The following is a 14,991-nucleotide window of genomic DNA, read 5'->3' on the forward strand; positions in this document are numbered from 1 at the left end:
TTTCCTCACTATATTTATTTAGCAACTGAAGATGAAGATTTTACATGGCGAAGGGAAATATACAACAATACAAACTATAGCCTCGCCTTAAGCAGGGGGAACAATAACATGCTGCCTACATTGCTTTAGTATTAATGACTTAATGATGTCATATAATAATATTCCAGCCAAATGCCCCAAACCATGTTTACTTTAACACTTTAACCCCATCTTGCTGCTAGAAGTCAAAAATACATACAAAATAAAATTCTTCTTGTCGGACTCGTAATGCAGTACTAGTACTTTATACGAAAGTAAAAGATCTGAATACAGCAGATCTCGTCACAGCAGGCGGAATGCAACATATTTTCGCACGCCCACTCGCGTCTGCTGCATGTTTATTTTGCAGACTGTGCTAGTTTCGATGCAACACTAACAGAACATGCGTTGCCTATAGACAACAGACGCGACTCCGCCCAAACAAGTCGCCCTTGTAAACATATCTAACGCACCTGTATTACGGTAGTTTGGCACGCGCATTTACGCTCAGTGCTGAGACCAAATCCGCGCTCGGGCACGAAATCCATTTACTCCTCGGTAGTAGAGAGGACCCTGTTCGAGTCTCTTAGCTCCGTCTGTCAAACAATCCGTTCGGTTAAATCCGCGGAAAAACCTTAAACCGTGCTGAGAGCGGCGACGGTTCCTCGGTGAAACACACTGACAGAGTAGGAGCGGTTTGGAGAGGAAGAATGGCGGATTCGAGCAGTGCTGCAGCGGTCGGGGCCGCAGACTCCGACAGCGCTGCTGCTGCTGCTGCTGGGGCGGCTGGCACGGTTGCGCATGATGGAGCACCCGCACCGGGACCTAAGCCCGGGTGCGAATCCGTGAAGGGCCAGTTATTTGACGTGGGCCCCCGCTACACGAACTTGTCCTACATCGGGGAGGGGGCTTACGGGATGGTTTGGTGAGTTGTGCTTGTCCCTGTTGAGCCTTCGTAGTGTCTAAATAAAAAGTGCTAGCTAACAAAAGCTGTTTGTTAGGAAATACTGATAGCCAGCTAAACTTAGCTGTTGTGTTCGGCAGGAGTTGTCCGGTAAATGTAAGTGCTGTCACGATGTATGTATTTAAAACAACTGCCCAACAGGCATTTTTAACTTCAATCCATCCCATGTTATGGTTAGCAGTTTAGCTCACTAGCTACAGGCGTGGCTATTAGCTTCACAGGAAATAAGATTGAAAGTGATTGCGCAGGATGTGGATTGCTCTCCGATGAAAGATTTTTTTGCAGGCTGCATTTGACCGCAAATATGATTTTGTGATTGTTGTAACAGGCTATACAATCACGTTCATCTCGACTTGAATTCTTACTGTTAAACCCTCAGCCTGTAGCGAAGCTGCTGCAGAGGATACGAGTGGGATTTGTCAGTTCTCGTGAGGCCTTTCCTCGTGTTATCACTGTATGTGATCTACTGCTTTGTGTTGACGTGTTAAGCAACCCTGTTGCACTTGACATCAATGCCTAGTCATTGCAATCGAGGCTGAACTGTGAACACGATAAGCTATGACAGCACTGCGTGGCAGTGCAAAGTGAATGGTAGCAGGAGCGCTGGCCCACACATCCATTTAATCAGGACACGCCGTGTCGATCCCTGTCATTTGCAAACAGGAATGTGACAGCATGGTGCTATTTTGTTTGTGCCATGTGATTCCAATGTTAAAGCATTTGTTGATTGTAAACATTGTTAACACCCTGTGGTTAGTACAATTAAGAAAACCAATTAGTTTAATCGCACGGCTTATGTATGTATGTTTTTTGTTGCATGTATGGATGTTTTGTTGCAAAAGTGATTTATTTTTTTATTTTTTGTGATTTTTGGTGCAGCACTCAAAAGTCCCGTTCGTTCATGTTACTGTATTTCAGCTATTTAAGAAGGTTCACGGGCGTGTGAACATACCCAGTTTATGCAGTGTGTTGTGCAATAAGAGAAAGCGCTTTCACCAAGAGGAAGGTTGTGATGTAACTGTTGTTCCTGTCGAAGCTGTGTGTTAGTGCAAAAAAATCTAGCTTGAACATTTTCTTCCAACACAGGGCTTTGGGTAATCAGTTATGGATTGGTTGCATAGTTTAGGGCCTAAATACTATAGGGGGATTAACAGTAAATGTAAGCGTCCCAGAAACACACCATTCACAGGTGCTCTCAGGTCTGCCTGGTTTCCATCTACTCTACACCTACACCACACAGAAACTGCACATACTCTCAGGCCTACATGTACATTACTTCACCACATATCACTGCAAAAAGAGGTGTCACATGTGCATCTTCACTGTCTGCAACGCCCTTTTTGGAGCTTAGCATTTGTCCAGTTTCTGATATCATCATTGCCTGTGTAATATGAGACTTGTGTTGTGCTTCTTACCACATCCACCCTATCCAGCTCTGCTCTGGACAACGTGACAAGCCAGCGCGTAGCCATTAAGAAAATCAGCCCATTTGAGCACCAGACATACTGCCAGCGCACGCTGAGAGAAATCAAGATCTTGCTGCGTTTCAACCATGAGAATATCATCGGCATCAATGACATTCTCAGGGCACGGCACATTGACAACATGAGGGATGTGTATCCTTTAATGCTATACAGGAAGTGTCTCACTTATTCCCTGAACTTAAATTGAATCAATGTATTATACAGCGTAGAGCTGGAGAAACTAAACAAAAGGCTGAATATGACATGTAAATAATCAGTTGTTTTGAGATACTTGGTGTTACTGAAAATTAATCTTGGTTATAGTTTCTGCATTGACTTTTATTTTGTTTGTTTGATAGCATTTTCAAGTAGATGTTGGAACCAAATTTAATGCATATCTGCTGTTACCATTTTCCCACATCATTCAGGTCGGACCGACAGCCCGATCTACAGTAGTGACCATTTGTAAAGCAGCTAGCAGTGAACTGTAGGCACGGCCGGTCAGTGAGTTGCTGCTGTCTCTGTGAGAAGCTGCTTTGTCCCTGATAGATGGAATGGAAATGTGTGATGCCCTTGTATTTTTTGTGTCTGTTTTTACCATTCATTCCCTTTAGTTGCTCCGCCTTGTTGTACTGTGTATGACAAGTCCTTCTACATTCAATCAGTAGTGTTACTAGCAGTTACAGATATCAACAATTTTTTTTTATTCCAAACCGACGCATCTGTAATTTCATTTTGACTAGCAGCAATTCTAATTAAAATATTTACACTTCTCACTAGTCAAAATGTTAATGTCTTACTAATGGAAATGCTCACTTTGATATCTTTTTATATTTAACTAAATGATTTGTTGTCTCACTGTATTTAGAAATAACTGTGATGTGTCGTAATTCCAAGTCGACACGTCCATAATGTAATTTTGACTAGTTGCAATTCTGATTAATGATATTTACAACTCAGTTCTCACTCATCAAAATGTTCATTATTGATATCAATAATTCAGTTCTTACTGGAAATGTTCATTTTAGATGGTTACAGTTGTTGTTACGCTGCACTACATATCTGAAATAATTGTCATTCATTAGCATTTGTTGAATATTCATGAGGCTGGTCTGGTCTGTTTAGAGGTGGCTTTGCAGTACTTTAATGATAGATCGCTCACATTCCAAAATGGTTTGTTGACCTGTCAGACCCCTCAGAGATGTAGTTGTTGATATTTGAAATGAAAAATTCCATTTCCACTAGTCACAATCCTTTTTCAGCTTTTGGAAAGTCAGTTGTAGATAATGTGAACCTTATTTGTAGTGGGAAAAGGAATTGCATTACATTAGTATAATTTTTAACATGTTTACCAGCTCAGATAAAAGTCATTAGTTTTGGTATTTGGCCAAAAAACAAATTACAAGCACAAATTAAATTTTTACCCTGATAGTGATGGTAGAGGAAGAGAAATCGGGTTCAAATTATTCCATGTCATCCTGAGGAGGATAAGAATGTTTGTACCAAATATTATGGCAATCCATCCAGCAGTCGTTACGACATTTTATTCCAAGATGATGAACCCGATGGTGGCACTAGAGGAAGAGTCTAGAGTAAGAGAGGTGTTTGGACTCCTGGATGTTTGGGTTCCTTGTGTCTGTGTGCATTTGTGGTAGGATTACTCACAAATGAGACACCACATGTTGTATTTGCTAATTTGCTGTTGTCACAGTTTTTTAACGTTGTTTATGTATGAGGAAATTTGAGGAAAATGATGATCGCATCTATTTGACTTTACAGAATTTAAATTTAAGATCTATTTTTCCTATAACTTTAGAAAACATGACAGAGAAATCATTGTGTTTACAAAGCTTAATCAAATATAGGTTTGAGGAAATGGGTTACAAATGTAATATCAAGTTTTGTCTTGGTTTGATTTTATTCATAAAGGCATATTGCTGAATAATTTAGGACAAAGCTGAAATCACTTTCAGAGAGGTCCTTATGTTTGTCCTGATGTTGGTCGATACGGTCAACCCTGCTGTTGTCCTCCTTGACCTGAGCATCCTTCCAGCTACATTGTGCAGACTCTGATGGAGACGGACCTGTACAAGCTGCTGAAGAGCCAGAAGCTGAGCAACGACCACGTCTGCTATTTCCTCTACCAGATCCTGAGAGGCCTCAAGTACATTCACTCAGCCAACGTGTTGCACCGCGACCTCAAGCCCTCCAACCTGCTCATCAACACCACCTGTGACCTCAAGGTCAGCTTACACACACACAAATCATCATCATCACCGGGGACAACTAGGTCTCTGTATCTATTTTCCCAGCAGCTGTTACCCCACAGTGCAGAAAAAAAAGTTTTGGTTTGTTATTTTGGGTGATGGTGATTTTACACATGCATATACAGCACAGGAAAAACCCAGATACTGTATATATAGTACATGTGAAAATGCTGCAGTTATAAATGAAATTCTACTGTAGGTATCAAGCCATTACACTCATTTAAACATTGCTACCAGCCACAAGTTACACTAGCTCTCAACAATATTGTAAAGGAATCTCAGGAATGTAGGGTATGGGTGATGGATTGACTGTCCTTCCTGGTCATGGCTCTGCCAGAGAGTCATTTCTCTTTAAATGACACAGACTTCCAGCCTTCAGATAGGCTTTTCTTATTCCTTTTTTAAAAGTTTCATGACGACACAGATGATCGCTGGTCGCCTCCTCTATTGTCCTGCTAGTCTGTGTCTCACATTTGTCCAAATGGAATTGGCTTTCCTATTTTTAATCTAGGTTTAATCTCCTTTAGGCTAACCATTCACTGTGCAGCAAACGCTGAATCAGATTTGCCGTTGGCAGATACCACAGTTGGGTTGGGATGCTGTAAAATGTCCTCTGAAGGCATTTTCTTCCTCCGATTTCCTGATTCCACTCTGTGTGTGTGTGTATGTTAGAAAAAGCCAAAGATGAAATACTGCTGTCTTCAATTGTCTTCAATGGAGTTTATCAGCGAGGATTCAAATGATCAAAATGAATAACCTTTATTGTGAAGTTAGGTTACAGATGGAAAGCATCTTTCTAAAGGCATTGTCCATAACATAACACAGCTGCATGATGTTTAATGTGTAAAGGGTGTGGCCCTGGCTCACAATAGCAGCTCTGTAATGTTGTTGCTGCTTTCCCCACCTCCACAGTGCTGAATATTCATGTTTCCAAACTGCATGACTTGTGGCTGATCAGTGTGTCTGGAGCATGACATGACAGATGAAGAGTAATTTACATCCAATGCTGTTTACGTTTGAGAAAATCCAAATAGAAAGTATTATGCTATCTGCAACCACTTATTTACTTTACACCTAATCTCTGAGGGTTGCTGAAATGCATTCATATTGAAATACACAGCATAAAAGTAAAAAGAAATGGTTTTAAACATCACTGATTTGTGATGTACAACTATTAAGGACTGAGAACACATTTTTAAAACACCCCCTGGGTCTCAGATTTCCTGAAAATTAAACATTGTTTAAAAGACATCAAAACAAGAGCTCAAGATAATAAAGTAAGACAGGAGAAATACACTTTGAGAGAAACATTAAATGGATAATGGTGGAGCTGTAGAACCATCAGAAGTCGCTCCTGTAGTTAAGGAAAAACGTTTACAGCCATACCCGCTCTCAAATTCTTTCAGTTTGAAAAGTCTATGCGTGTTGGGTTTGACTTGTGAATATCTGTTGGCTGACAGTTTCTGACATCTGACCTTATGTGTCATCATCAGATCTGTGATTTTGGCCTGGCACGGATAGCCGATCCTGAGCACGACCACACAGGTTTCTTGACCGAGTACGTGGCCACGCGCTGGTACAGAGCTCCAGAAATCATGCTCAACTCAAAGGTAGGTGTGTGAGGAAAGAACATGGAGTCTGCATTGGACTGGATAGCTTCTCAGTTTGCTGACTGTATGTACTACATGTGCATTTGTGTGTCAGGGCTACTCTAAGTCCATTGACATCTGGTCAGTGGGCTGCATCCTGGCTGAGATGTTGTCCAACAGGCCTATCTTTCCTGGGAAACACTACTTGGACCAGCTCAACCACATACTGGGTAAGACAAAATTTTCACTCATTTCTGCAAAATGTTGACACTGTGAAGTTATTTAGAGCAATTAGTTCACTCACCAGTCATGTTTATTTGCAAGATGATCATTCACGTAAAAATCTGCATTGATTTTTCTTGTAATTTTACCCAGTCTTTGTTTGCCCAGTTATGTCTTTTGATGATCACCTCCAGACATGTTTTAAGATGTGTATAAAAACGCTGTACTTTGACTTGTAATGAGTTTCTGATATGGTAACCATATATAGCAATATTGAAAGATGTCCCTCACTCTCCCCTCTGTGCAGGTGTCCTGGGCTCTCCATCTCAAGAGGATCTGAACTGCATTATCAACATGAAGGCGAGGAACTACCTGCAGGCCCTGCCCGACAAACCCAAGGTCCCCTGGGAAAAGCTCTACTGCAAAGCCGACTCCAAAGGTATGGCAGTGCATACTCCTTTGTTAACCTGGAATGTAAAGGGGGAGAAAATGAGACGTATGGATTTGAAAGAACAAAACCTGTAGACTAATCTGGCGAAGCAGGTGGAGATTAAAGCAGCTTTCCATGGTGCATGGTTAGCAGCAGATGCTGCTGTGCAGTCAAGCAGAAATACTGGTGGCAGTGAAAATGACCTAACAGGTCAACGGGCTTCCCTCAGTCTTTTGTTACTGAGGATACTAAGGGTTTTCCTATCAGTGACCAAATAATAGGTACCGTTCTCTCTGCTATAAACCTAAATAATATTTTTTGTATAATATACTATTAATGTGTGATTGTTATTTCATGCTCTATAAAATCTGTTTTATCTGTAAGAATTATAAACATACAGTTTACATTCATGATAAGCATGAAAGTGCTAACAAAGTTTAGAGCTTCAACTCTATATTATTAACTCTGTCAAAATTATTAGAATATTAGAGTTATTTAGCTTTGCAGGACAGTAAAGCCATATTGAATGTACATCTGATTTAAATTTGTATATTATAAAGTATGAATGAAAATAAGTAAATAATTGTGAAGATATTTGAATATTTGTCTAAAATCTTTTATATTTTTGAAAGTGAAATAAATGAAGTAGCATTTCATATTACTGCACAAACTGGCGAGAGAACCAACTGAAGCTCTTGATTAATTTAACGCAGCTCTGGACCTGCTGGGCCGCATGTTGACCTTTAACCCCATCAAGCGCATCAGCGTGGAAGAAGCCCTCGCTCATCCTTACCTGGAGCAGTACTACGACCCCACAGACGAGGTATGTGGAGGTGGAGCCACCGCTTTCAAGTCGATTATTCTTCCATTGCTGCATCACATCGCTGAAAAACTTAGAAGATGCCAAATTGTAAAAAGTGAAAAGAAGTGACTAAAAAAAATGTGTTCACTAAGTAATCAAAGTTTTCTAGTCTAGAGTCTAAAGATTGAAGTTGTAAGAACATTGTCTTAGTCTATCCATATTAATATTGCAGAAACTGAAAAATGACAACAGCACACCTCAGCCAAGTTTTCTGATTTGCACAAATGGTGGAGGCAGAAGGGCTTATTCATTCAAACATGTTTGTCACTGTTTTCAGCCATGAGCCAGGATTTAATTGTGAGCGTCTCTGCTTTGTGCTGGGAATCCTCTTAGCCGTGTTTGGAATGCAATTAGTGTTAAGTTTTGCTCCATGGTTCAGCTTGAAAGATGTTAAAGAATGTAATCTCTAATCACATCACTTCTTGCATCAGCATGGATAGAATCCTGTTACTGTACTATAGAAATCAAATTTGTGGATGTTTTTAACCATAGCTGTTACACGGCCTCACGGCAGCTTTCATCGATTTACACTTCGGTTTTTACTCTTGTGTCCCAATCACGTTTTAGACGTCCCATTCAGATCATAAGCTGCAGCTGCCGTCTATAAATTTGATACGTGTGTGCAGCATGTTTCAGCAGTGTAACACACCACACTTCTCAGTTTCACCACCTAGAACGTATTTTTAAAGCTGCATTTTAGCTTTAAGTTGATGGGTTGTATAATGTTTTTGTGTGCAGCCAGTGGCAGAGGAGCCCTTCACTTTCTCCATGGAACTCGATGACCTTCCCAAGGAGAGGCTGAAGGAACTGATCTTCGAAGAAACTGCTCGTTTCCAGGAAAACTACCAGGGGTCCTGAAGGGGTCCAAACGGGTACATGAAAAGACACACACATTCACAGTAACACAGGATTCTGATAGCATGGGTCACAAATTGAATGCATAAAATATATTCCTTTGCTTTTCTTGCTACTTACTAGTTTATCATCACTTAGTTTATTAGGCAAGCTCCATAGAGAGGCAAGTTAAGACACATGTCTTTTCTTGCTATTGCATAACACACTGTATTATGTATGTAAGTGTTTGTAGAGAGAGATTGATGCAAATCAACAGTGTGTTCTGTTAAAGATAAAACTACTGCAACATCAATCAGTAATGATCCAGGTAGCTTTCAAAGCTTTTTCATTTCATACCTGATCACGCATGGGATGTATTTTTCCTCTCTAAATAGAATGTGTGGTAATTTGAGACCACTAGATGTCAGTGGAGCAAAGGCCATTCAGCAACATTCAGACACACCAAAAACCTCACCTGCAGCTTCCACCTGACTGTAGTCACTGTACAAATGTGGATCCTGGAGCCAGGAGGAATATTGAAAAATTGGTTTTAAGTCATTGTTATTAGACAGACCCTTAATGGACTTAATGGATATTGTCAGAATTTCCAATAAAGATATTGAAGCATGTTCAACACAAAAAAAGGTTTGTTTAGAATGAGTCTGGCCCGGGTTGACTCAGTTTGGATGTCAACAAGAGCAGCCTGGTAGACACAGTTGAGCGAGGCCTTTTCCATGGAGACATATCCTCAGCTCCAGAGTGAAGTTGTCCAGTAAATGAATGCCTTGATTGTTGCATCAGTATACATAATATTTAAGGCCAGTGTTTTATATCCAATGAAAGGAATTAATCTGAAAACTAGATTCTGAAAGTGGACTTGCACTTAGTTATAATTATTACACTCAACTGAGATAATATTTAACTTTTGAGCAAATTACCACACTCACGACCTTACGCTGAGACACACAAATCCTCAGAACAGCAAATCTGCACAGTTAGATCCATACATGTCCAGCCTTTTTTTTGTCTTTAAACATTGACCGTCTCACTCACTGCCTTCTTAACTTCTTCTTTATTGTGATGCTTAAACAAATGTAACAATTATTACGTTAATAATCTGTTGTTCATGCCAGATGTAGCAAGGATGCTTCTTTGTACAGATTTCTTTGGCTGTAGTTTGTCTGCAGTTCTTCAATACAGTATGTGACTGTAATGGACACTTCATGTCCCTCATCTCAGTTCTCACCTCAGATCGTATCGTAATGGAATTTTTATTTTTTTTTGGTTTGTTTTGTTTAGCCCTAAAGAGTGATGAAGCCACACAGAGGCTTGGAACAAGAAGACCCCAGACGACCTGCTAAAACAAAAGAAAAATGCAACTTCAAGCAACCAACAAAAAGAGAAATGAAATATGAACATTTAACTGCTTATCTTTCCATTTCTACTGCAAGAGAGCTAAGTTTAACTTTGATTTCTGTGGTTGAGAGGGGTGGAAGGGTCTGCTGTACTCGTACTGTTTCAGTTTTGTTCATGTTGGGCTCTCCCTCCTCTCACAGTTGTTTTCCCGTCTAACATCTGGCTACATCCTGTCGCGTCCACAGTAACTCTCCTCTCCTGTCTCGCCTTGATCAAACCTATTTTTCCCCTTCCCTTCCTGCACCTTTTGCTGATCTGTTTCCTCTTTCTGTCGCTCCCTCTCATATAAACACATACTACTGTATTAACCAACACCATAACTCTCTTGTCTTGCTCCATGTAAGTGACATTACTGGGAAAACAATGAGGGCTAAATGAACAGGGGATGCTCATCGTGTGTGTGTATGTATATACAAAAAGATAAAAGCTTTTTTTTTTTCTTTTTAAGCGTGCTTGTCACAGTTTTTGTTTTGTACACCATTGTTTGAGTGTGGTCAGATCAGTTCAGAGTTGTATTTGTATGTTTTGGGGTTTATATTTTTTGCTAGTCATTTTTTTGAAGACTTGATTTTGAGAAAAATATTCAATGTTTTTACTGGCATGTTGGCAGGTTTATAGATTTCTTTGTTGTTGCTGTTTTTTTTCTGAAAACAACAAAAAAAAAACTGTGTATGATGTTCATATGAATGCATGCATTCCTGAAATTAACCAAAGTTGAAGAGAGATGCGGGAAACTTGGCTGGGGAGCAATTAAGGAATATCTGTCGTGGCTTTGAATTGTACCATAAACACATTTCTTGACCTGTAACTCGTACCAAATTCTGGCAAACTGAACTCTCCCCTCAGTTGTGGTAATTTGGTTATGTTTAGGAGGCGCTAATTGTGTAATTGTGAGTTCAGTCAGAGATTTCAGCAGTGATGCCTAAGCCGCCTTTTTTCAGAACATTCACAGTACTCAACGGTACTGTGTCGAAACCTTTTGTGTTTTGTCCTACAGTCCTCAAATTAGCAGTACGTGTGAGTCAGAGACTTGAAACATGATAACTTAAATGGTCAGGATCTACCTGACTGATGTTTTACAGTGAGTCCTGCTAGAATACTGATATGAGTCACAGATATCGCATTACCGTATCGTCCACCTTTTGGCTGCGTGACCCAATTTTTCCACAAAATGCCAGCATCAAACAGCTGATCCAGTGTCAGTATTACATTCCTTCTGTTAAATTACTGTTAAATCCCCCCCTAAAATGTTACTGATACATAGCAGCTGAGCGATGAACTGCTTGTCTCTTGAAGCCTTCTGTCATTCCTTGGCCCGTTTTGAACCTACCTTTCCAGAGCCGTGTTTGGGGAACCCGTCCAGTATTCTGGAAATTTGGGTCTGGTTGACATCATGCTTTTCATTCAACCGTGCTGTTTTTGTACTGCATTCCTATCTGCTACTGTCTGACCCAGGACAACAGTGTGGAGTCAAACATGTACACAGGTTGGGGGCGGCACTGACAGTGAAGGCCCAAATCTAAAGTTTAAGTCGCCACACTTGAAAGTACTTCCCAATAAATTATTTTCAGACTGTGATTCCTTTGAGGGTGGGACTCACTGATGTTAGTGCTGAATGTGAGTGGCCTGAATTTCTGTCAGCAGCGTAGGGTTCAGCATTTATAAGAACAGCTCCTCTTTTTACGACTACTATGAAATCTGTACATGTTGATGATAAATGCTGTCTTCATGTCATATGGATATGGACGGTAGACGTGCACCTGTTCATGACAGTTGTATGACTACAGAGTTGGTGGTGTGAGGATTAAAATACGGTCTCACTGACAACAGACCAGCTTATCTATTAAAGTTAGGGTCAGCGTCTGTCTTTGGCTGCTGTGAACAGTCCATATTTGTTATGTCTTCAGGCCCCTCTGTATTCAGACATGCTAAGTTGGAGCTACGACACGGTAGCGGACTTGAACACTGTTTAAAACTCCAATATGACATGACAATGTAGTATAATTGACAACATAATAATCAAACTCTGTAATGTCAGAGTACTGCGCAGTTATATTCCTGCTCATTGCACCACCAAGCAGCCATCATCCCTTCTTGTACAATATATATATGTATCCCAGTATTTGTGCTCCTGTTCCCTCTCCCCTTTGGGCGTTTTCTTGGCTGCCTGTTAACATACTGGGTGTTTATTCTTCAGTGTGGGTGATTTAATGCTACAGAGGCACTCATTTCTCAAGAGATGGCTTGTTTCTTGGAGAGAGAGTGTGTGTGTGTTTTTTTTTTTTTCCATTGTCTGTGTTCACTGTTCCTGTCAGTTGTTGGTGTCTGCTCCCCCCTCTCTTTGTTCTGGATGTGACTGTACTAATAGCTGCTTGTTGGAGCACCACCCGTGGGTCCAGTTCAGTCACCAGCTCAGCCTGCACTAATTTTTGCCTGTTTCACTGGAACCAGTAGTGGAGAGCCCCCACCCCCCCCCCCTTAAATGGACCAACACATACACTGGATGCTCTCTGTCGGTCAGGGCAGGCCTGTGATGCTGATAGACTCCACCTCTGGAGCGCTCACCAGCTTTGCTCTCACGACAGCAAAATGTTTGATTTGTTTTTGCGTCTCAGACTCGAGCCGCTTCATGTTTTCTCAGAAGCCATAGCCAGCTGGGATCAGTGTGAGGCTTTTTTGAATTTCTTTGGGCGCATGTGATGATGTTCATCCTTTCGTTCAGCCTCCTAACTTTGGCCACGCTTTACTCAAAAGGGCTGCCCCCCATCCTTCCTCCCCCTCTTCCTCCTCTTCCCCAATGTGACTGCTTCTCCATAGTGGAACTGACTTTGCCCCCACTTTCCCTTCTCCCTCCTCAGAAAGTCATCACCTGGATGGTCATTCGAGCAGGAAACTGACTCCAATCATAACTCAATCAGCACGCCTGCACTTTGTTCCAGCCACGCCCTCTGCCCTTCAGGGTTGTTGCTTTCTTTCCTTCCCCGTCTTACATCCTCCTTGTTCAGCTTTAAGTTTCGCCTGCTGTGTGTGTGTGCTCATGGCTCTTTGTGTATAATTTAAGTGTTTGTGTATCTGCTCTTCTGTAACATAAAGCCAAGACACTTTTTTTTGTCCTGTGTGTGTTTTGGAAGTGTGTATTGTTTCCTCACAGCTTGGGCCCTCTCCCTGCAGTTACCTGTGCTTTAACGTCTGTGAAACCTTTTTCCTCCATTCTGACTGACTCAATAACAGTGGCACAGATATTTTGTATGTATTTCATTATGGATATTTGGTCAGCAGTCAAGCACGCCCTCCTTGCTTTTTTTTATTTTATTTTTCTCTCTCTGACCTGCCACCAGACCAAACACCACCATTGAAGCAAACCAAGAGGACCACATTTTGAAATCCTCCTAACACACTCTCTCTCTCACTCACACACACACACACACACACACACTCACTCCCCTTTCTCTTTCAGAGGAGTGTATTTGTGTGCTTGTGAAAAGTTGCACTTAAACACACCATATACATTCACACAGTCTAAAGGCCTGTCTGTCATGAGGCCTGTTTCCAGATATTGTTGTTTTTAAATGGCTGTTCTTATTATTGCTATTGTTGTTCCATTGGTGAGTTGTTGTATTTTCTTTTTCTTTTCTTTCTTTTTTTGTTTTTTTACTTACATAAAAGGGAGTTAAAGTTCTATCTTTTTTTTAATTATTAGGATGTTTTTATTTGTAATTTGTTCTTCCTTATTTCTCTTATGGGTGTGATTATTATTGGCAGTGTTTTCAATCTTTCTGAAACCTTTCTTTTTTTTCTTTGATTTCCCCTCTTAAGATCTTATAAGGAATTATTTTAAAAGAAGATATAAGTAGATTGTCAAAGAGATATGAGTTATTGAGGGTTATAGTCTGTATATTCCTGGGTATTATGAATTAAACGATTAACAAAGAAAGAATTATATACATATGATTAAATAAAATTTCCTGATACTGTTACAGTTGTGAATTCTTTTATTTATTTATTTATTTCTCATTTTTTGTTATTTCTTCTATTTTCCCCTCTGTAGTCCTTTCAGCTCATTTTACAGTCATTGAACTCCAGGGCCGTTCACTAACAGCGTGTAAGATCTAAATAATAGTCATATTTTAGATAGATGCTCAAAGCTGTCTCATTTTTGATTCTAGTCCTTGAAACAGGGCTAATTTGCCATGAATTCTGGTAGTTTTACCACTATCTGTTTTATCATCAGAAACATGGCTGATTGGCCTCAAAGTGCTCAGCTCTGCTCGGTTCTCCTCTGTTCAGAAGCAGAGGGTGACACAGGCCTCCCTTGTAAGAAAGTAGTAGGTGTTTGGCTTGGAAGTATTAGAAGCTTTGTATGAACTGACCAAACATGTCTTGTTGAAACATCAAATGACTGCAGAAAAGCACAAAATAAGTACACTGAACAAAAATCTGGATGCAAACCTTTAGTTTTTACTTCCTTCTTTCATTAGTTAAAGTAAAAGACTTTTGCTATGCATGCTAAGCTTACTTCTCTCAAATTTTATTCATACATTTGTTAAAATCCATGTTAGCGAGCTCTTCTCCCTTGCCAAGACAATTCACCCAACTTAAAGGTGTGGCTTGTCAAGATACTGATTAAACATGATTATTTCACAGGTGCGCCTTGGGTTGGTCACAGTAAAACTCTAAAATGTGCAGTTTCATTATGCAACACAAGATGTCACAAGTTTTGAGGTAGCTAGCCTAACCTGGTTCAAAGTCTTTCCTGAGAATTTGGTAGTACATCCAAACCAGCCGCAGAACCACAGAGCAAACCACAACCTCCACATCCGACTCCTGAAAAGTGGGGCCTGTTGTCTCGTAATCCATCTATCACTTTGGCAACTATTTATTAATATTACTTCATATTAGAATATTTAAAATTCATTTAGCAAAATT

At 40.4% G+C, this 14,991-nt stretch overlaps 1 protein-coding gene across 1 annotated transcript; it reads left to right on the top strand.

Moving 5' to 3' along the window:
* The first annotated feature begins 476 nt into the window (after positions 1-476).
* mapk3 (mitogen-activated protein kinase 3) lies at positions 477-14,042 on the top strand. The gene is made up of 9 exons (XM_046414350.1): positions 477-943; positions 2,416-2,598; positions 4,499-4,688; positions 6,206-6,322; positions 6,417-6,531; positions 6,831-6,962; positions 7,667-7,776; positions 8,554-8,687; positions 9,949-14,042. The coding sequence occupies exons 1-8, from the start codon at positions 729-731 to the stop codon at positions 8,671-8,673; spliced, it is 1,182 nt and encodes a 393-aa protein (XP_046270306.1). The 5' UTR covers positions 477-728; the 3' UTR covers positions 8,674-8,687; positions 9,949-14,042.
* The last annotated feature ends 949 nt before the right edge of the window (positions 14,043-14,991 follow it).

Source organism: Scatophagus argus, chromosome 16 (genome assembly GCF_020382885.2).
Source record: "Scatophagus argus isolate fScaArg1 chromosome 16, fScaArg1.pri, whole genome shotgun sequence".
Classification (NCBI taxonomy): Eukaryota; Metazoa; Chordata; class Actinopteri; family Scatophagidae; genus Scatophagus; species Scatophagus argus.

What these genes read in the sequence shown, in the direction of transcription:
- mapk3 (XM_046414350.1), top strand. Translation starts at nt 729, where the DNA reads ATGGCGGATTCGAGCAGTGCTGCAGCGGTCGGGGCCGCAGACTCCGAC. An exon ending in GGGGCTTACGGGATGGTTTG is followed by an intron (nt 944 to 2,415) that starts GTGAGTTGTGCT and finishes CACCCTATCCAG; the next exon opens with CTCTGCTCTGGACAACGTGA. An exon ending in CCAGCTCAACCACATACTGG is followed by an intron (nt 6,532 to 6,830) that starts GTAAGACAAAAT and finishes CCCTCTGTGCAG; the next exon opens with GTGTCCTGGGCTCTCCATCT.